Below are 22376 nucleotides of genomic sequence, written 5' to 3'. Positions count from 1 at the left end.
TGTTTTGTTTTTTAAATAGCTTATTAAATAACGTCAAGAAAAACAAATTATATTTGTTGTCAGCCAAACAAAAATTTTTTGTAAGTGTTGGAAATCTTATAAGACTGAAGTTATAAATCTTTATTATGTTGCTAATTTGACAATGTGAAATTTGAGGCAGCAATGAGATCTCATATAAAACAAAATCGGATTCCTGTATTAGCTTCCTAACTGGTTTCCCTCTTTTACTCTTGCTCCCAAACATAAATCCTGTTGACAGAGGTTCTCCCCTGAAACATAAATCTTGCCAGTTGTATTTAGAATGAAATCAAATGACTTAATCAACCCTATCACGTGTTACCTGGTCCACTTCCTTCCTGCCTCATGTGCCCCACTTCACACCTGTCTTTAGCGTGCACTCTGTAATCCAGACAGTCTAGTTTAGCTCTTTAGTTTTATTGAGATATAATTGACATATAACATTATACTAGTTTCAGGTGTACAACATAATGATATGATATTTGTATATATTGCAAAACGAACAGTACAATAAATCTTGTTAACATCTATCAACACACAGTTACAATTTGGTTTTTCTTTTTTTTTTTTTTTAACTTCTAAAATTTACTCTTGGCAACTTCCAAAATAGGCAATACAGTATTATTAACCACAGTCACCGTACTGTACCTTTTGCTCCCCTTTACCTACTCTTCTATTCTTTTCCCCACCACCCACCTCTAGGAACCACCCTTCAGTTCTATGCGTTGTTTTTATCCTAAGATTTTGCATATAAGTGAGGTCATACAGTATTCCTTCTCTGTTTGACTTATTTCACTTAGCATAATGCCCTCAAGATTCAGCCAAGTTGTCATAAATTACAATATTTCCTTTTCTTAATAACCTTAGTAGTCAGGGCAATGCCTGTCTCTTGTTGGACCGATATGAGTTCATAATAGATGACTTGACTTCTTTTAAGAAAGGAAATATGGGGAAAAAAGTTAAAAGATGGTTACTTTTACAGAGGATTGTCATAGGGAAAAAATTAGAGATTGTCATAGGGGAAAAATAAGGTAGAAGGATGTATGGAAACAGTGACCTTAATAGAACATAATTGAATTTTAAAACAGATAAAAAATTTGAACCTTTGTATTTATTTTTATTGCAATTGAGATATAATTTACATATAATTCACATAACCTTAAGTGTTTAGCTAGATGAGTTTGACAGTTGTACTTATCCTCTGAAATATAAGATATGAATCTCTTCTATTACCCAGAAAATTCCCTGGTGCCTCTTTCCATTCTGCTCAGCTCCTGCCCCACCTGATGAAACTATTTTCTTTTGATTACTATTTGTATAGACAACTGTTGCCTGTTCTGAGATTTTATATAACTGAGTCATAGAGTGTGGACTCTTTCCTGTCTGTATTCTCTAATTCAGTATTTTTGGGATTCAGTCATGATGCTCCATGTGTCAGTAGTTTGTTATTTATTGATGCATAGTATATTCCATTATGTTAATACACTATAATTTATTCTCCTTTTGATAGGTTTTTAGTTGTTTCCAGTTTGGTGCTATTATGAATAAAGATGCTATCAACATTCTTGTGCATGTTTGTTTGTTTGTTTTGTGAATTCATGTTTTTGCTTATCTAGGAAGGGTAGCTATGTATTTATAAAAAAAAAAAAAAAACAACTGTCAAACATTTTTCTAAATAGTTGAACGACTTTATACTTCTTCCAGCAGTGTGCAGCATACAAGAGTTCCAAATTGTTCCCCATCCTTATCCACATTAGTGTGGACAGTCTTTTTCACTTTAGAGATGCTAGTAGGTATGAAATGGTATCTCGATGTGATTTTAATTATTTCCCTCATTAATAATGATGTTGATAATTTTTCATGTCTCTTAGCCTATTGTATATTATTTTTTTCTAAAGTTTCTTTTTATGTTTTGCCATTTTAGTGTGTCATTTATTCTTTTGCTGTTGATTAGCAGACATGCTTTATGTATTCATGAGTCATACATATTTTTTTTCTAGTCTGTGGCTTGCCTATTCATTTTCTTAATGCTATATTTTGATAGACATAAAATTTTAATTTTGACAAAAATCAATTTACCATTTTTTCCTTTATGATTTGTGTTTTTGGGGACCTAACCAAGTCATGTTTGCCTTCCCCAAGATTAGAAAGATATTCTATATTTTGTTCTAAAAGCTTCTTGTTCCACTTTTTATGTTTATGTCTGTGATCCATCTTGAATTAATGTTTGAGTATGGAGTGAGATAGGGATTGAGGCTCATTTCTTTTAACACTTATATTTTCCTTTCCCAATGAATGACTTGGCACTTTGGTTAAAATGAATTCTTAAGATGTTGTGAGTGTATATTATACAGATTTGATTACAATCTAATTAGAACTATCTAATGTAAGTAGAATGTACAGAAAGTAATCAGAGTTTCTACCCAATTTATAATTCACATTTGCATTTCTTATAGGAGAGATCAGAGTGGCCTTTGTTTTATATAACAACTTGGGTCCTTATTTGTCCACGGAGAATGCCAGCATGAAGTTGGGAACAGAAGCTATGTCCACCAATCATTCTGTTATTGTCAATTCACCCGTCATTACAGCAGCAATAAACAAAGAATTCAGTAATAAGGTTTATTTGGCTGATCCTGTGGTATTCACTGTTAAACATATTAAGGTAAGAAAATGGCTTCTTAAGTTTAGTTGCCCACATTATCTATATTTGTTATAGCAAATATAGAATACAAAGTGTATTAATTTTTTTAATTTTTATTATTATTTGATATGTAGCAATTCAAAGTCTATTACATGATAGTGGTAATTTTTTTTCTGAAATAAGAAAGAAGAATATTTCTTGAATATGTAAATTGCTTATGATAAAACATTCATAGATTTATAATGCTTCTCCATAATTACAAAGAGCTAGCAATATATTCAGTTGAACTGGACATGGTTTCACATAGGCTACTATAAGTAATTATATCTTTGTGTGTAGATATAATTTTGTTTTACTAAAATTGCATTGTAAATTTAACAAAGATTTCTAAAAACCATCCGCCTTTTGGAAGTTCATTAGAACAGTTTGTTGTTTTTTTTACTCTGCAATATACTTTACTTTGAAATTAATTGATGTGATTCTGAAATACTGGTATTAGTATTCCTTAAATATGTATTTTGGAAAAGTAAACTCACCCCTAGTCAGGGGGATAGATAACAACAAATTTGCTTAGAATTGGTGAGTTCTGCTTCATAGGAAAACACTGGCAGACATCGCCACAAGAATTGTAACAGAGTATGAAGTTGTGTTGATGTAAAGAGAATGTCTACCTAATTTATGTGATCATAAAGTAGTTATTGGTTTTATTGATTTTATTTTTACCCTGTAGCAGTCTGAGGAAAATTTCAACCCCAACTGTTCATTTTGGAGCTATTCCAAGCGCACAATGACGGGTTATTGGTCAACTCAAGGCTGCCGTCTCCTGACAACAAATAAGACACATACTACATGCTCTTGTAACCACCTAACCAATTTTGCAGTACTGATGGCACATGTGGAAGTTAAGGTAAGAGATATACCATAAAATAAAAATGCTTACAATCAGAACACTAACTGTAAAAAGTCTTAACTCTACGGACCAGTCTCACTGCTCACTTCAGAGTTTTTCGACTGCCATAGTGATTCTGTTCAGGAACTCTTTTGTGTTCAACCCATATCCTCCCACATGATTCGAATAACTCTTCTTTTTTTCACCATCAATGTAGTTCCTAAAATCAAAGTTTGCTTATAAAATTTCCTTTAGTCTCCCCGCTTTTATATTGTATGAATAAATGTCAGACCTCATAAACAGGGCAAGATAGGACCCCAGGACCAAAAGCCAGTGTGGTGAGATTAGGAACTGGGATCCGGTATGTTGAAGACTAAGGAGCTATGTGTGGGTTTAAATTATGTTAGAATGACTCTTGGGAAAGCAGCCATTAAGCACAATGCATAGTAATGCAAAGAGCTTAGCAATTCTAACACAGTGTGATGGGTTTTGTCTGTTCAAGAAGACACCATCCTAAAGAAAAATCCGTATGATTGATAGTTTCCAAAGTTGGGAACATCACTAACTTGGCTGCTTTGGTCTTTTCCCAGCACAGCTCTGGCTGTCCTGGTGGGTGTGGAGAGGATTTAGATTTTAGGTATGCTTAGGACATAAAAATACAAAGTGCTGATTAACATGGTTATAGAGATGGATAGATAAGCTGCTAAAAAGAAATTATATACTTGTGAATTCTCTTCTCATCTCCCTGGTGTCAATAAATATAGAGGAAGCATGGATGTCTAGCATATTTTAAAAAGGGAAAACTGTAGCAAAGGTTTATCTACCTGTTGTCATTGATCTGAATAGTTTCATCTCAAATTTTCTTTGACACTGTTGAATTTAAAGATGGTACAAGTATCCCAGAGGGAGACCAAATGCAAGCCCAGTTACACCTTAAGAGTAAATTGCCTTAGCTGTGTCAGCACAGTTCAAATTTTGGTCTTTAAATGACTGCAAGCACATTTTCTCAGGGCATCACAAATTGATCTAGCTTAGCAATTTGGCTGCACTACCAAATGTTAGATTTAAACTTGGAATGTGTCAGTATGGCTCTGGGATTCTATTTCTCAGCTTAGGGAATAAATTGAAACTCAGAAAAAAAATTGGATCACATTTGAAACAACAACAAAATATCACTTTGCTCAGTTCATAGCATGACAACATCTACCCAATCATCTATTATACAAGAATCCCGACTGTGACCGTTATTGTGTCAACAAGAGATATAATAAATGGAAATCAATATTTTCCTTTAGCAGTCAGTCACACAGTATGTATGTCCTGGATTTCTTGTATCACATGCTCTAAGTCAGTCCCATTTCAATTTCACAACTTGATTTTGACATTTGAAAAGCAGAGTGCAAGCAGACCGATCATATGCAAAAGTCCAAAAAGGTAGACACTGACCAAACCTTTGTTAGACTAATGTCTAAACCAAACCACTTATTTACTCATGCCGAGTGAGAAACACAGTAGCCAAATGGGACAGTTACTGATCTGTGCAGGTAGAGCTGTAACAGAAACAAAATCCTATTGGAGAACTTGGTTGAGAATCTTTGAAAAGGAGTGAGAAGGGTTAGCTGAGTAATCTTGATAGTTATTGTTATTAAACTGTGGTTCCCCAATCATGAGTCTTCACTCCAGGGCTCTGCCTGTGTACTGATTTGTCCTTATCTGTCATCTATGTGATCTCTGCTGTTCACTTAGTACTGCCTTCATTTTTTGATTAACATTTTTTAAATACCGGAGTAAAGGTATTGACAAGTTGCCTACTACACAGTAGGTTCTCAATACACATAAATCCCCCCTCCCATCTCCCAGAGTTATTTCTAGATTCCACATTACAGGGAAGCTTCTGGCCTTAAAGAACTCATGCAGAGAAGTGAAGCTGCAGTCGTAACTGTGATAAATATTATAATTGAGGTCAACACTGTGATGTGGGGACACAGAGGAGGATCATCTATCTAAGGCAGGCCTGCTCAGAGACAGCTCTTCAAAAAAGTACGTTGCTCCAAAGGATGAGTCGGATGCATTTAGTGAGGTAACTTATGGACAATTTGCGTTTACCACATTCTTGCCTCATTTTCTCCCCTTTGCCTTGGGTACACCATTCGCTCTTGTTTCTTACCTTCTTCAGCAACTGGTCTTTCTTAGCTTCCTTTGCTGTTCCTTTTCATCTCCATGACCTCTCCTAGTTGCTCTGGTCTGAGGTGTAATTCTAGATGTAGTCTAGTCATATGGCTCTAAACATCATCTCATGATCCCCTGATTTCCATCTCCATTTCTTAACTCCAGATTCATAGATTCAATTGCTGACTTGCTATGTCCACCTAGACTTCTAGTAAGTTTCACAATTCTAGAACTACACTTGGGATTCTCTCATCTGATTCCTTTCCTTCTTAGTGATGTACTTCCAGGTGCCTTGGCCCCAAACCAAATATTCTATTTTTCCCCCACTTATACTCACACCTAGTCCTAGGAGTGTATCCTGCCAGATCCAGCAAGTTCTCAGTATTTTCATCACTACCACCTAGATTTTAGCCACTATCACTTCTCTATTTTTCAGTTCAGCCCCTTAGTTGTCCTTTTTTTTCTCCCTTGTCCCCTTAAGTTTATTCTCAGCATAGTGGCAGAAGGATACTCTTAAAATGTGAGTCAGACTGTGTCACTTCTCTGATTCATTCTCAAAAGCAATTTTATAACCCCTTTAAAATGCAAACCAGGTAGTGTGTACCTTTGATCCAATCTGAAGGACTTCTTATCTCAGTAAGAGCAGAATCCAAAACCCGGCTGCATTATCATCTCTTGACTTCCTTTCCTACTATTCCTCCCTTTGCTCACTTGGCTTCAGCCACACCAGCCTCATCATCTTGCCATAAACATATCAGGGTGTTGTAATTAGAACTGAAAGTCTCCCTCCTCCTACCCCGCAAAGAGCCGCAGGGCCAACTTTCTTGTCTCCTTCAAGTCTTTGCTCCATTATCACTTTCTCAAAGACGCTTTCCCTTTCCATCCTTTATAAAATTTCAGATTACAACACCCCACAAACCTAGCCCCAGGGATTCAGTGAATTTCTAGTTTATCAAGGCAGAAAAGTGTTTAGACTGATTTTTGAATGTGGTACTGAGAGAGAGATTATAGCGAGGTCAGTGTAGGCAGATAAAAAAAGGAAAGGGATGCTTCTACTCCACAGTGGCAACGCAGCTGGTTAATAACTTCTTAGCTCTCTCTACTTCTGTTGTCTAAGGAAACACCTAATTGTCTTCTCTTTTAGACAGAAAAATAATCATTACAGATACTTAGGTAATGTGATTTTATACTAAACTGAAATAGTATTTATGATATTTAAAAACCTTTCCAAAGGGTCCCGGGTTCAATTCCAGTCAAGGACAGGTACCTCGGTTGCAGGCTCCTCCCCAGCCTGGGCCTTGGTCAGGGTGTATGTAGGAGGCAACCAATCGATGTGTTTCTCTCACATCAATATTTCTGTCTCTCTCTTCCACTCTCTCTAAAAATCAATGGAAAAATATCCTTGAGTGAAGATTTAAAAAAACAAACAAACACCTTTCCATTATTGGGCATCATCTACAGGTTTATTTCTCTGTTGTTCAGCAGAATGTTAAATATGCCTCCATGGCATCAGGAGGTTCCTTATGGGAATTACTAAGTTTGATAACTTGGTTAAAGTTACATTCTATAGAAACACTGAAATTTTTGTATTTAAGAAGTACTTGTGGAAACATATCTGAAAACTATTTTTAGTAAACTCAATTAAAAAAAAAAAAGTACAATGCTTCATCCTCCAGCCTTTATTTGTTCCTTAGTAGTTGAGTACCATCTTTGAGACAGGCAAAGCTCAAGTATATTATTTGTAATATAGATAAGTAATCAGCAAAATCAGTATCTTGTGAGAAATGTTTTATTGTAGCAGAGGATAATGTGGGAACACATGGGAAATAGCCTTGACCTGGAGGGTCAGGGAAGGTTCTCCAGATGAAGTGATAGAACTGTTTAAGCAAATGAGAGTGACAGGGTTGAAGTACATGAAATATGGCTAGATTTTTATGGTTTCATCATATATTTTCAGCAAATTTTATATTTTATTTTAAAAAAAGAGGTAATCCAGTTTATGGAGATTCTAAAAAATGGAGATTAGGTGAGGACTTCAACCCTCAGAAGGGCCCTTCCAGTAATAATAGGAATGAATATTTTATTTTATTTTTTTTAAATCCTCACCTGAGGATATGTTTTTATTAATTTTAGAGAGAGGAAGAGAAAGAGAGAGAGAAATTGATGTGAGGGAGAACTTATCGAGCCACCCGGTCAGGGCTGAATATAATTTTTTTAATGTCTACTTACACTATTGCATTTAATTCACATCACAATAGATATTGTCATCATGATTTATTTGCCCAGTTTATAATCTGAATGGTAGTCAGAATAAGAATAACAAATCAGGACATTGAGGATCAGGATTCCTCTTATTCTTAGGCAAATTATCTGAACTCCCTCTTCCCATTAATTGGCGAGATGACACTATTAAATATTTTCTAACATTATCTCAGGATTTTTTTAGGAATTGAATAACAAAATTATATTAAGAATTACAGACGTTTTTAAAAATAGGATTTTTTAAATTCACATATTTGCTTCCTCAAGGCCCTTAAGCTCCTGATCCTAGTAGGGGTTGAGGAGAAGAAGTTAACTGTCAAGGTCAAAATATTTAATTGAATTCTTACTAATAAATAACAATTTATCAACCTCTATCAAGGTAAGAGTTTTCTAAAAGAGAAAAGTTTAGGCTTGTGTTTTGCCTCATTTTTTGAAGCAAGACTTTTTTCTTACAATGAAATTGTCAAATAATGGATTTACAGCAAAATATTATCATAATGACATATAACTTCACAACTCTTCAAAATGTTGGTTACATAGATATTGCGAATTCCCACAATGTCAGACCACTAAATTCGAGTTTAAGTACCATCATTAGTCAATATGAAGCAATCTTTTTCATTAGTCGGGTTGCTTCTTAATTAGTGAGATGATTTTTAGCATTAACTAACAACTAAAATATTTTTTTCATTATTTTAACCATAATGGCTTTACTGATCCAGTTTACCCAGGTTTAAGAAAATATAATCAACCAATCAATCAAATGAAACCAGTATTAAAATCTTTTCCATCCTAATGTTCTAAAAATATCCTCAAATGCTTATACTGTTTTTTAGCAAGAACTAAATTGTTACTAAGTCGATGTGTTTACTAACTCTATTTGTTCCAGGTCACAAAACTTTGCCTTTTATTTTTAAACATTGATAATATTCAGTGATTGTTTTTATTTTTTCCTGGCCTGTCTCATTCGACTGTGTCTAGTAAATAAAGTGATAAAATTGGAGAACTACTGGACTCTAGAAGGATTAGGCTAGATTTCCCAGGAATTATTTATATAACATTCTAAGCAGACAATAAGGTCAACCTATATAAATAATATTTTAAAAGCATTTGAACAAAAATATGGCTGAACTATAAACCACTTTTCTTATGTTGTTATAAACAATTCAGGGGACTGCCAATTTCCTTTGTGTATCCTTACAGTGTAAGCATTGTTATTTAAAGACAGTGGTTGGTTACTTGATAATTTAAAAGTCCAATTCATGGAACTGTGGAAATTTTAAGGTGTTAATTTTGTAAAATTTAATCTGGCTCCTACCTATTGTTTTTAGGCCTGTGAGATAATAGTTCCCATGGTTTTTATCTGGAAGATCCCCACTCTGTTTAAAGTGTAATAAGTTTATTCAAGAGAATGGAAAAATAAAAACCTAGTAATTACTTCCTCTTTCTTTTGCCTGAAATTGCTTTAGCGAGAAAAATGGAATGAAAATGGAATATGGAGTAAAAATCGGATGAGTGTGTGCACTTGCTTGTGTACGTGTGTGTGTATATTTATATCCACGTTATATTTTATTCAGTACCTGACACATATTAAGCATCAAATTAATATTCTTAAAATCAACCTACCGTACTCATATCTGGAGACATCACCCATTTTGTCTGAGAATCAGCAAGTTTGCTGAATGATCCCTAGTAAACTTCATTTTAATAAAACCACTGGGTTTAATTTTTGTACTCAAAGGATAGTGAAGAAAATTTTTACCCAGGAAAGCCTAGCTCTGTCCAGTTCTAAGAATCTTAGTATAATTGGGTCACAACAGGTAATATAGAAGAGGATCTATGGTCCTCTTCACCGTTAGTGAAGTTGTTTAGAGCATGGAGTATTTGGCCTCCAGTTGGAGTGATCAACTTTTTAGAGAGCCAACTGGGAAATAGCACTATCAGATCAAAAGTGCATTTAATATGCATTAAGTAATTATTACTACTTAACAGTGACAATTCCTAGTATCAGGCTTATAGGAATGAATTTCCGGCTCTCCCCCAATGGCCATCCACTTTGTATCTATAGGCTTGCTCTGGTAAACCAGCTGTTTGTCAATCAGTTCTTTTGCATTTGCGAATCATCATATAGGCTGTCAATATCCAACATGTTCATCATTTTTAAACACTTCCAAGCATATTGGATGTCAACATAAGGTAAAATACTGTCAGGGATAATGGTTTTAAAAGCACTGAGGTAATTTTGCATTATGAATTCTATATTGAATTTCAAATAAGTTACAGTTTTAATAAAGAAATGAGAAAGTCCTATGTAACTTGACTGTTTTTTTCTGGTGCTACATTATAGAAACAGTCTTAAATCCCAAAAATAAGTCATGCTTTTCTGTTTATGAGTTTTTGTCCTAAACAGAACCTCATGCATCTCAAGTAGAATCTGCATCTCAAGTAGAATCAGTTCACCTTTTTCCAGGTTCCTTATAGTCTATTCAGAGCTCATCACACAGTTTTAGAGAAACATCATATAAATTTATTCTACTGTAATCTGTTTCTTCATTTTCACCTGTCATATATTTTAAGATTAGAGAAAGAAATTCTTCTCATCTCATACTTTGAAACTATGATTTTATAGAAGGCCAATATTTTAACATTTTTCGATGGCTAGACAATGATAGCAATCTTGGAGGCGCATGTCTCAGGAGACTATAAAGTTAGGAAGCCCGTTAAATACTTCTTCACATTTTGTAGAAACTGAAAAGTAACCCCAAAGTTTCATTATTAAACCTCATTTTATCACAAGTAAGCAAATCACATCCATTTTTAGCAGCCTTGTCTATAAGATAAAAAGGATACTGAGTAGGTATGAACTGTTCATTTTCTTATGTAAAGGGATTATAGGCTGAATGGAACTTTCCAAAATTTACATTTGTACTATCTGTTGAATATGCAGATAGATGGGCAAAGTCTACTTTACAGCTGACCAAGGTCTTAACAACATTTTGCTTTGAAATTCCATTTTTCACATTAAAGTACATAAGAGCTAAGGAAAACATTATTTCGTTGCTATGATTCAACATATCACTTGATATACTTTAGAAAGCATGATCTTTCATAAGATCTGACAGAAATCAGGTCACATTATAAGGAGCCAAAATATTGGTTATCAAAATTTCCCCTTTTGGTTTACCCACAGGACATTTTAGATACCTCCTCTGGATCAGTAAAAAGTAACTTTACTCAGATGCATAGAAAAATCAAGGGAGCAAGACAATAGCTCATGTTTATTCTTGTGATCTACTCATGGTTTTCCCACAACCATTAATTTCAACTAAGCATTGGTGTCTTTGGGGGGAAAGATTAAAAATAAAAACCACAAAAGAACAACAACAAAAAGAAAACTTTTGATTTCACAAAACCTTGCCTGTCTCATCCTAGACTTGTGAGATTCAGCCTCTGTGTGCACAGTCACACAACCTTCTCTGTCATGCCAGGTCCCGAAGTCATTTCTGCATGTTGTGCAGTATGCTCCATTTTGGCTATCTCTCTAACCCAGTTTTATATGTCCTTCCATAAATCTTTAAAACATGTTTCCACTTCTTTTTCCAGTATTATCATGTTTATTGTGTTATAGTCATTCTCAGTTATATCAAGCTATTAGAAAAGATGATTACAATATCACAGTGTTAGAAATTAAACCAATACAGTCTTGATACAAAACCCAACAGTTAATCCAAAATCAAAGAGGATCTCAGGATCACAACTGAGTGGTGCAACAAGAATGATCCATGATTGCCAACATCAAGAGACCGGGGGAAATCAGCAGCCATCTCTAGGGAAGGTGGATAATTGATACTACATCGATTTGACACTGAAAATAGTGTTGCTTCCAGTTTCTATTTTCTAGGCTGTCATACGGATTTGTACTTTTCTTTTAAACTTCTGTACCCATCTCTGAATTCTGAGATTTTTTCATGTCATGGAGAGGGCTTTCCCAGGATGCAAAAATTACTGCTAAAACTAAGACATTCTGAGCAAACCTGGACAGTTGGTCACCCTATCACTAATTCTATCTCTACTGCATACTAGTTGAATGATCTTGGGTAAATTACTTATTCTCTGTGCTTCTGTTTTTTCATCTGCAAATGGGAGATAATAATAGTACCATATCATAGTGTTTTGTAGGATTAAGTGAGTACCCTAATTAAATAAATCAGCACTCCTAATAGAATATGACATTTTGAAAATCCTCATCCTCATCATCACTGTATTCACCTTAGAAATGCTAAGAATGGAATTTTCTATCTCCATAGCTTCATTTCTTGCCCTCACCCCAGATGCTTTAAAAGTAAGACTCGAGATACTCCTATAATCTTATTCTTATCATTTCCTTTAGAAATTTCTGAGTGATCATTTTTTTGTTTTATCAACTTTAATCTATCTTTTTCTCCCACCTATATCTGCATTTAATTCTCAGCTATTGTAAGATAATAAATTCCCACATTTCCTACTATTTCCTTTTCTGTTTCCTTCATTATGGATATTGCAGAGCTGGTTCACTAAATTTGGTGAGAGTTTAATTTTTAAAAAATTCAAACCAAGCCAAAACCGGTTTGGCTCAGTGGATAGAGCGTCAGCCTGTGGACTGAAAGGTCCCAGGTTCGATTCCGGTCAAGGGCACGTAACTTGGTTGCGGGCACATCCCCAGTAGGGGGTGTGCAAGAGGCAGCTGATCGATGTTTCTCTCTCATCGATGTTTCTAACTCTCTATCCCTCTTCCTTCCTCTCTGTAAAAAATCAATAAAATATATTTAAAAAAAAATTCAAACCAAAAATAAACTGATGAACAAAATAGAACCATAGGCATGGAGCACTGGAGCAGCCTGAGGGATATCAGAATGGAGTGGTGTGGGAGGGGCTGGATAAAAGAAAGTAAAGAGATTAGCCAAAGTGCCGAAACCGGTTTGGCTCAGTGGATGGAGCGGGGGGCCTGCAGACTGAAAGGTCCCAGGTTTGATTCCGGTCAAGGGCATGTACCTTGGTTGTGGGCACATCCCGTTAGGGGGTGTGCATGAGGCAGCTGATCAATGTTTCTCTCTCATCGATGTTTCTAGCTCTCTGTCCCTCTCCCTTCCTCTCTTTGAAAAATCAATAAAAAATATATTTTAAAAAAAAGAGAGAGAGAGAGATTAGCCAAAGAGCATATATGCATAGTCCATGGTCACAGACAACAGTGTGGTGAAGGCCAGGGGAGATGGGCGGGGGCTGGCAGGAAGTAGGCAAAGAGGGTGGAAAATGGGGGACATCTAATAGTGTCAACAATAAAAATAAATTTTAAAAAATTCAAAGCAAGAAAAATCTCAATAACTTAGGGCATGCTATGCTATGCTTCTGATGTCAAAGAGATTTTCTGAATACCTTTTATTAAATCCAGAGGACAACTGGATATGAATGTTTTTATGTGATCTTACTTTGCTAGTATTTCTCTCTTAGCAATTAAAGCCTGAAAATATTTAGATTGCTTTTTTCCCCCTCAATTTGACACAAATTTGAAAATTGTTGCTGAATTCTTTTGGTTAATTTACTATAAAAATTATAAGAAATGTAGTCATACTGTTCTTCTTACTGTTACTCAACTTTGACCTTTATCCTGTTCTGACAAGTAAATCCAAATTTTTTCTGACCATTGAGCCCTTTATTTTTCCAAGCATTTTCAGGGTGACCTTTGTGTCTGATGACATGGTTCCCAAGATGCAGAGCAATGCTAGGAACTTATTTCACAGAGTTCATGTCACATTTGTCAGAAAATAGGCCTTTCCTAACCTTACTGGCTTCAGTGAAATTCACAAATCAAACCAATGACTTAATGCTTATTTGATTCAGTAGTAGCAAAGCAAGTGTTTATACATTTGCAAAAAAGGAAAAAAAAAACAACAACACTCATTTTAGCTATATTGGAAATATTTAAGAACAAGATATGTTTAAGAGGCAAATTAAAATTCATATTATTGTGCTTTAACAAATTTGACTCAACATTAAAATAATATATTATTGCCCTGACCCGTTTGGCTCAGTGGATAGAGCGTCGGCCTGCGGACTGAAGGGTCCCAGGTTCGATTCCGGTCAAGGGCATGTACCTGGGTTGCAGGCACATCCCCAATGGGAGGTGTGCAGGAGGCAACTGATTGATGTTTCTCTCTCATCGATGTTTCTAACTATCTATCTTCTCCCCTTCCTCTCTGTAAGAAATCAATAAAATATATTAAAATAAATAAATAAATAAATAAATAAATAAATAAATAAAATAATATATTATTATGCAGAAAGTAAAACAGGTTCTTAATCATTACTTGTCCAGAGTTTATAATTATTATAGAGTGATAGTTCTAGCAGTGTCTGGAAAGTGCAACTTTCTAAATGTATTTTAAAAAAAGAATAAACCATCCAGAGGAGTCCAAAATTAATGCATTTAGTTTGTGTCCCATCTGGAAACACTTATGCAATTAAAATGAAAACCATTTCAAATACCATTCTCCATATTGTTTACTGACTTGATTTTTGGACAACAATGTTAGAAACATTCAGATTTCCACAAAAAATCTGGGTGAACTCTCATTGAATTATTTGTAAATCATGAGGCAAAAAACACATTTTCCTATTCCATGAATTTGGTCTTATTTTCATTAAATGTACTTAAAGGTATATTTATCACAGTAACATGAAGCCTCAGTTATTTTATCTCTATGTGTTTGAGGCTTCTGATAGTAAAAGCAATAAGCAGTTTGTTAAGGGTAACAATTGCAAACTTGGAGTGACAAAGTTAAATTCATGTCTATAGATGCTAAGACTTTCTCTACAGTCCTCTTGCTTCCATAAATAGTTTTACCTTTGTTGTCATAATTGTTTGATACCTTGAACATTTCAACATATATGAAGATAGTATTGTAACAACCTTCTCATTCCTCAGCTCTAATGTTCTTTAACTTTTACTCAAATTTTTAGAGCAAGTGCTTGAAAAACCAGGTGTCCCCAAAACTGTACAATGGGCAGCATGATGCAACTCTTAGTGTATAATCTAAATCCAGTATAGAAGAGAAGGATAGTTAAAGAGATATTCATTTTTTCAGTCAGCACATTATGTATCTACTTTATGGTAGACATTTTTTTTTGTAGGGGCTGGGGATACATTGGTAATCACAGGCAATAAAACAACTTGTTCTCTTAGAGTATATTTATAGTGGAGGGCACAGACAATAAACAAGAAATATCAGTAAGTATATATACTTTAGGCAAGTGCTAAGGAGAAAAAATAGTTCAGGAAAACTAATGGAGAGAATCAGAATGGAGAGCAGTTGTTTGCAATTTTAGATAGGGTGAATCAGGAAAACCCTCCATGAGAAGGTGACCTTTGAATGAAGGACTGGAGGAAGGTAGCAAGTAAACCATGCAGATATCTTTTGGAAGAACATTCTAGGCCCAGGGCACACCAAGTGCAAAAAACTCTGTGGCTAACAGCCGTGGGCAAACTACGGCCCGCGGGCCGGATCCGGCTGTTCTATCCAGTTCTCTTGCTCTCCCCTCCGCTCCTTTACTTTGAATTTATATTAGTTCACACAAACACTCCATCCATGCTTTTGTTCTGGCCCTCCGGTCCAGTTTAAGAACCCATTGTGGCCCTCGAGTCAAAAAGTTTGCCCACCCCCGCCCCCCGGGGCTAGAATGTGTTTGATATATTCAAAGAACAGTGTAGGCCAACTGGAATAGAATGAACTGGGTAAAGGGGAACATGGGAAACTAGGCATAGGGGTACAGATGTCATAGTATGTTGCAGACCTTTGTAAAGATTTTGGTTTTTATTTTTATTGAGATGGATGGAGACATTGGATGATTTCAGTAATGAGTCATATTCTCTGACATATATTTTTAAAAATCTCTCTGTTCTGGTGAATGTAGAAGGGGAGATATGAAGGTTAAAGTAAGGAGATCAATTAAGAGGCTATTAAAAAAACATCTGGTGGCTCAAACTAATTTAGTGCAGTTGAGGTGATGAGAAGCTGTCAGAATCAGAAGGCAGGACCTACAAGATCTTCTGATGGACTGAACGTAGTGTGTGAAAGAGAGGAATCAATGTGACTCCTAAGTGTTTGGCCAGAACCCTGTAAAGAATGAAGTTGCTGTTTATTGAAATGGGGAAAACAGAGGGAAGAGCAGATTTGGAAAAGTGGAGAGTGGTGAAACAGGATAAAATTAGGAGCTCAGTTTGGACATATAATCTTTCATACCTTTTTAAACATTTGAGATTAAATGGATGCTAAAGCTATACTGACATAGAGGATTTAGCTCTAAGGCAACTTGGTCCGGGTGGTATTATGATAATCATTCAAACCCAAATATGTTAAAGCACTTTTTTATGTGTTAAGCCCAGCACTGGGTGGTGAGGTATTTTAATAAGGTATAAGATTAAAATATCTCTAGGCACTTAGTGGTATACAGTTCATGTAATAGGGAATTGAGTTGCATAGTGCTCACAAACATGGAACCTTGGAAATAGGAAGACAGTACTTGATCCATGTCACATTGTTAAAACTATACCCACGAATTTTATTCAAATGGCCATCCTCTTGAATGGGGTGTGGTTCTTTTCATGGCTTGGCCTCCTGGAAGTTCTAGTATGCCAGACTATTATAAAGAAGGCTATATTAACAGCTCTTATCGGCATTTCACCTCCATCATTCTGTCCCTTTGTGTTACTAATAACATTCTAGTTGTGGGTTGTATTCAGAATGCTGCTATCCCACTATAGTATACACAAGATGTTGGTAGTGATGTTTTCTGAGCTAGACAGTTACATCTGAAAGCTGAATTAATCACTAGACTGTTTTGTTTTCAAGTGCTATGTACTTTTTGTACAATGTTTTGGCATCTGGCATTCTTCTATTAATAACTTCATGGGCGTTTTGAAGGACCTATGATGGCACTGAGTAAAGTAAATATGTTTCTAATAATGCAGCTACCCAGAGAAAAGCAGGAGTTTTGGGTTCCTTTATTTTTTCTGTATTCTTTTTTCACCCTTTAAGTATTTTGGGTCTTTAGGATACATTTGAGGATGTATTATCCCTGCCATTTCCCCATTATGGAAGACTGCTGTGCTGAAAGTTGGTGCTTGATACTCAGTCACAGCATCTTTCCTTTGAGTCAAAGTAGAGAGCAAATAGGCCTCTGTTCAGGGAACCAGGTAGCACGGACCACTCTCCGCTCTCAAACAGTAAAAGTAATTTAAGCTATCAGAGACCCAACACTACTTTAGTGGTATCCCCTGGAGAACAATGCAGTTAAAGCAAAATTTCATGTGGTTTTCTTTCATGATTTGAGCTCCTTCCGAGAAATGTATCTAGAGTTATGCAGGAATATTTCAAAACTGTTTCATTGACAGTGTTCTAGCAGAGTTTTCTTTTCTTTTTCTTTTTTTTTTTATCAAATAACAACTGTGAAGTCATATCTGGCAATATGAAAAGTGCTATGATTCAGGTTATAGCACAGTACCTTGGTTGTAAAAAGAATTTTCACATTCAGAATAACCTTATATGAAGTTTGTATAAAACATAAAAGTGTGAAGCTGGAATAAAAACAAGTAAAAATGAAAAACCCGGATATTTATTTAGGGGGAAAGTGACATTGTGGAAGACAACAAAATGAAGTATTTTCCATTCTAAATCAAAAATCTATTTTTTATGATTACACAGTTGAAAAAGGTGTCAATTAGAAACATATATTTTTGCTTTCTACTAAAATATCTCCCATACATGTGTTATTCTTTTAGTATTGAGGCATATATCTATAAAAATAAATGCCATTGATGTATTTTGATATTTTACATAGATAGTAGTATCATGCTGCACAGATCGTTTTTCATTTAAAAATATGTAATATTAGATTTTTGAGAAGTATCCATGTGTGTGACTATATATAGCCAGAACATTGATTTCCTACTACTCTTTAGACTATCATTCTATAAATTAACTATTATTTGTTTATTCATTGCCCTGCTGATGAAAGTTAAGTCTTTTAAGGCTTTTCAGGAAACCTAAAAAGAAAAGAGGAATTGACAGTCATAGATCATTTCTCACCTATGCTCCAACATCTCGGTGCACTGATGTTTTGGCCCACTAAAATTCTAAAGCTTCACAGAAGTGGTTTCTAGTGGAGGCAAATTACCATAGGGTAGAAATATTACCATAGGGTACAAATAGAGTTTGAACCTTAGAACAAGTACAGAAATGAGATAGTTGATAGACCAAGGAACATGACAGGTATGGAATTTATAGACTATTTTAATAGAGAAAGAAAATGCAGTTTCATACAGAGGTTTTCATGAGCTTTTACTTTTTCTTAGCACTACTATCTTATGCTATTATCGGGTATAGTAACTCTGAATGCTTATACTCCATCTGTGTATAATAGTCTCTATTCATGCAAAACCCTTCAAGGAGCAAACTTTCTGATCTCCTCAAGCCATTCAATATGAATTTAAATCCCGTAATATCCTCATTCTTTTAGATCTTCCACTAAATAAATGGTACACATATGTTGGTCATTCACCAGAATTAACTTGGGATCATTATAAAAATGCATACTTCTTTTTTTAACTCAACTTTGGAAACTCTGATCAAGTATTTATAGGACAAAGGTAGGACAGAGGAACTATATTTTTTAATAAAAATCCCCCAATTATTAAAAAAGCATTTCAGTTGAGATACCATTGTGTTAAGTGTATAGCTTAATTTGAAGTAAAGTATTTCCATAGTAGGAGTTGCCAAAAAATGAGCCTAAAAAGTGATATGGGTTAAAAAAAACAAAAAGCTTTTTTTAAAAAAAAATCTTTGGCCAGCTTTAAGTTTATTTGTTTCAACTAGTATTTATATTCTGAAAATGTATTTGGTAAACATTATTGACATCCTTGACTACCAAACTGATGTAGACCTCAGAGAAAATATAAAATATTTTACCTATGGGCCAGAAAACCCAAACAATTATCTTCTTCATTGTCTAAGTGGAGAATATTTAGTAAATTATTAAAATTATACCTCAGGCCCTTATAACTCTTTACATCAGTTATGCATAAATGCAACTTACGGCTTTTCTGTTGTGTTTCCAGCACAGTGATGCGGTCCATGACCTTCTTCTGGATGTGATCACGTGGGTTGGAATTTTGCTGTCCCTTGTTTGTCTCCTGATTTGCATCTTCACATTTTGCTTTTTCCGCGGGCTCCAGAGTGACCGTAACACCATCCACAAGAACCTCTGCATCAGCCTCTTTGTAGCAGAACTGCTCTTCCTGATTGGGATCAACCGAACTGACCAACCAGTAAGCAGCTTCCATTGACATGAGTAAAGAATGTCTCCCCTTCCAGTTATCTCAGATTGATACTAACTTTCAGATCTTATTCAGTTTTCCCCTCTTCATACCCCATTGTCATAAAGAAGTAGCGAATGTTATGCATGTATGAATGTACATTTCTTCAGAAATTGTGTTTATAAACTTACCTTTCTCAAGAATTATCTCTCTTTAATAGGCCCCCCTTTTTATAAACTACAGAGCTGAATAATAAGAAAGTTAAGTAAAGTGTTTTGGAGAATGGAGGGGTAACATTTCTAACATATAATTATTATTTTTTTGAAGTTTATAATATACTTTATTTAATAACGATGGATATTATATTAAAAATGGCATGCCTCAATGAGTTTTTCTAATTGACATATTTTGGAAAATAGTTCAAACTGTAGGTAATTTTTAGAATATCTAACTCTTCCCAAATTTTGTTTGACACTTTATATTTGCTCAAGTTCCGTTCACATCTTTAAGGTGCCAACTTTATACTTTACTACTACCTACATTTAATAATATTAAGACAAAATTAGTGAGGAAGGGAGGGAGTATGGGAAAAAAAAACTGTACTAGCCAATTGTTCTTGGTAAAATCAAAGAAAATATGAATAACAGATAATAGCTAATATATGAAATGGACTTTATGCCCAGTTATAATTTTTTGTGAGGCCCTTGCACAATAAGGAAAGTTTGTTCTCATGACTAAACCTGCAAATGAAAAGAAAACTCTTTTTTAGAAAACTCAGAATAGGCATAATCAATGATTCACTCACTTAATGCTGTTTTCTGGTATGTATGGAGTACTTTACAATAAAAATGCAGTTGGACTTGTATTTGTGATTACACATTCATGATTAATGGCTGTAAAAGGGACAATTATGCTGATTATACTTTTTATCGGTTATCATATACAAATGTGACAGCTTTTCCCATAAACACATATGTGTGAATAAGCAATTAAACTACACATTTCTTTCACCCCAAAAGTAAAGCAGCCTGTTAACAAAAATTAATAGTTGAAGTTCTAACTCCAAAAAGCAAGAAATGGAAAAATGTTTTATTTTCCACAAATAAATCATTTTATTTCTTCTTAACCTGCACTTCAAACACCATTATTTCTTTTCATTTAGAAACCTTATTCTTGTTTTTGTTTCCTGATGTTACATAGATATAGTAAATTTCACCAAATGTTGCATACTGAACAAAACTAATTTCTGACCAAGAGCAGAAATAACAATGATTAAAATGAAACCTTGAGTAGGGTCCAGCTCAGCCCAACTTGTCTGTATGCTTATGGCTGGACAGCTGTCCTCTCCTGCATCCCGCACAGTGGGTAGGCTCTGCTTTCTCTCTCGCCCTCTGTCATTTGACTACCTCATCTCCCTCTCCCTGTCACCTCTCTAATCCAAAGAAATTCACTTACTTTATCTCATTCTCAAGGACCACACTCATCATTGAATCCATACTAATTTGATAATTTCTATAAATTTGTTGCCCCTTTCTAGTAGGAGCTATAGATTTAGTTAGGACTTTTATAAGAAATGAAGACCCCCCCCCAAAGGAGTGAAAACTTCCGGAACTGACATAAGAAAATTGATAGATGGCCAGCTGAAACTTGTCGAACCTTACATAATATGCCAAAGAGCCCTGGTTGGGTGGCACAGTTGGTTGGAGCCTCATCCCATACACTAAAAGGTGGCAGTTTGATTTCCCACCGGGGCACATATCTAGCTTGCCAGTTCGATCCCTGGTCGCAGCCCATATATGAGGCAACAGATCAGTGTTTCTCCCTTCCTCCCTCTCTCTAAAAAGTAATAAACATATCTTTAGATGAGGATTAAAAATAAAGTAAAAATGTATTTTTAAAAATAAATAAATAAAAATAAAATATGCCAAAGAAAGTATTTAAAGCAGTTTTGAACTATTGGCTGCTTTTTTTGACCAAGCTTGTCTAAACTAACATTTAGTACAATAACAAAAAACTGGGAGAAAAAGCACTTGGGGAATACTATTTTAACTTGATCTAATTTTACACGTATGTAGCATGAATTTCCCAATGCTACCATAGATCCTTTCTGAAACAAGACAGGGAAGAAATAAATTAGAGGTAATAGTAATGAATTAATAATCAATTATAAAATGCTGTAATTAATTATACTATTTAATTGTAAGAACCTTTATTCTCCTTGTTTTTAGTATTTTTCTAATAATTAATACATTAGTGCATACACAATTATGGCCAAGAGAAGAAATTTCTGAGGTTTATTTTTGAATCTTTAGTCTAATCTCAGCAATAATTATCAGTAGGCTCTTAGAACTTTTCCCTAAATATTACAATCTTTCTTTATTATAATGCTAGGCTGTCATCCATCAGCCATTAGTAAAACGTTAACTATAGTTTTCAAAGATAGGTTATATCTAATTAGCTTTTAATATCGGAATTTTAAGAATCTCACCCAGGTTATTCTTTTGCAGACCTCTATTTTCACTGCAGTCTTGATAAATATTTATTTTAATGTTATGGCAGTTGCTGATATTTCATTGGGTAGTAATTTGCCTCAACCATTTTGTTCCTCTTCCTAGATTGCCTGTGCGGTGTTTGCTGCCCTCTTGCACTTCTTCTTCTTGGCCGCCTTCACCTGGATGTTCCTGGAGGGCGTGCAGCTCTACATCATGCTGGTGGAGGTGTTTGAGAGCGAACACTCCCGCAGGAAGTACTTCTACCTGGTGGGCTACGGCATGCCCGCGCTCATTGTGGCTGTGTCCGCGGCGGTAGACTACAGGAGTTACGGCACAGATAAAGTGTGAGTTACTGTTTTCTCTCCTTTTTCTTCCCTTGTAAATCTACTTGAAATAACAGAATTTTCTTGGAAGCTAAGGTCTTTTTATCAGCTCACAACAATACATGAAGGAACTGGAGAAGCAAATGGGGATCATTCAATTCATGGTTTGCATTTTTGTAAAAAGAAAAAAAATAGCCCTGAGATCAGTGTGATGCGGTTTTCAAACAGCAGA

The 22376-nt window shown here is 35.0% G+C and overlaps 1 protein-coding gene across 39 annotated transcripts in view; it reads left to right on the top strand.

The window, feature by feature from the left end:
- Positions 1 to 22376, top strand: part of ADGRL3 (adhesion G protein-coupled receptor L3) — a 798149-nt gene that overhangs the window by 686530 nt on the left and 89243 nt on the right. For 36 of the 39 annotated variants that reach the window (XM_080681583.1, XM_080681582.1, XM_080681586.1 and 33 more), the window contains 4 exons: positions 2475 to 2683; positions 3393 to 3569; positions 19132 to 19341; positions 21945 to 22165. In XM_080681583.1, the coding sequence (XP_080537709.1) occupies positions 2475 to 2683; positions 3393 to 3569; positions 19132 to 19341; positions 21945 to 22165 (817 nt within the window). The remainder of the gene's footprint in view (positions 1 to 2474; positions 2684 to 3392; positions 3570 to 19131; positions 19342 to 21944; positions 22166 to 22376) is intronic. The other 3 variants (XM_080681567.1, XM_080681592.1, XM_080681569.1) reach the window with 1 other exon arrangement.

The sequence above is a fragment of the Plecotus auritus genome (assembly GCF_963455305.1).
Source record: "Plecotus auritus genome assembly, chromosome: 1".
In the NCBI taxonomy this organism is placed as follows: domain Eukaryota; kingdom Metazoa; phylum Chordata; class Mammalia; order Chiroptera; family Vespertilionidae; genus Plecotus; species Plecotus auritus.
Note: the sequence above shows the minus strand (reverse complement) of the source record. Positions and strands in the feature narration are given on the sequence as shown.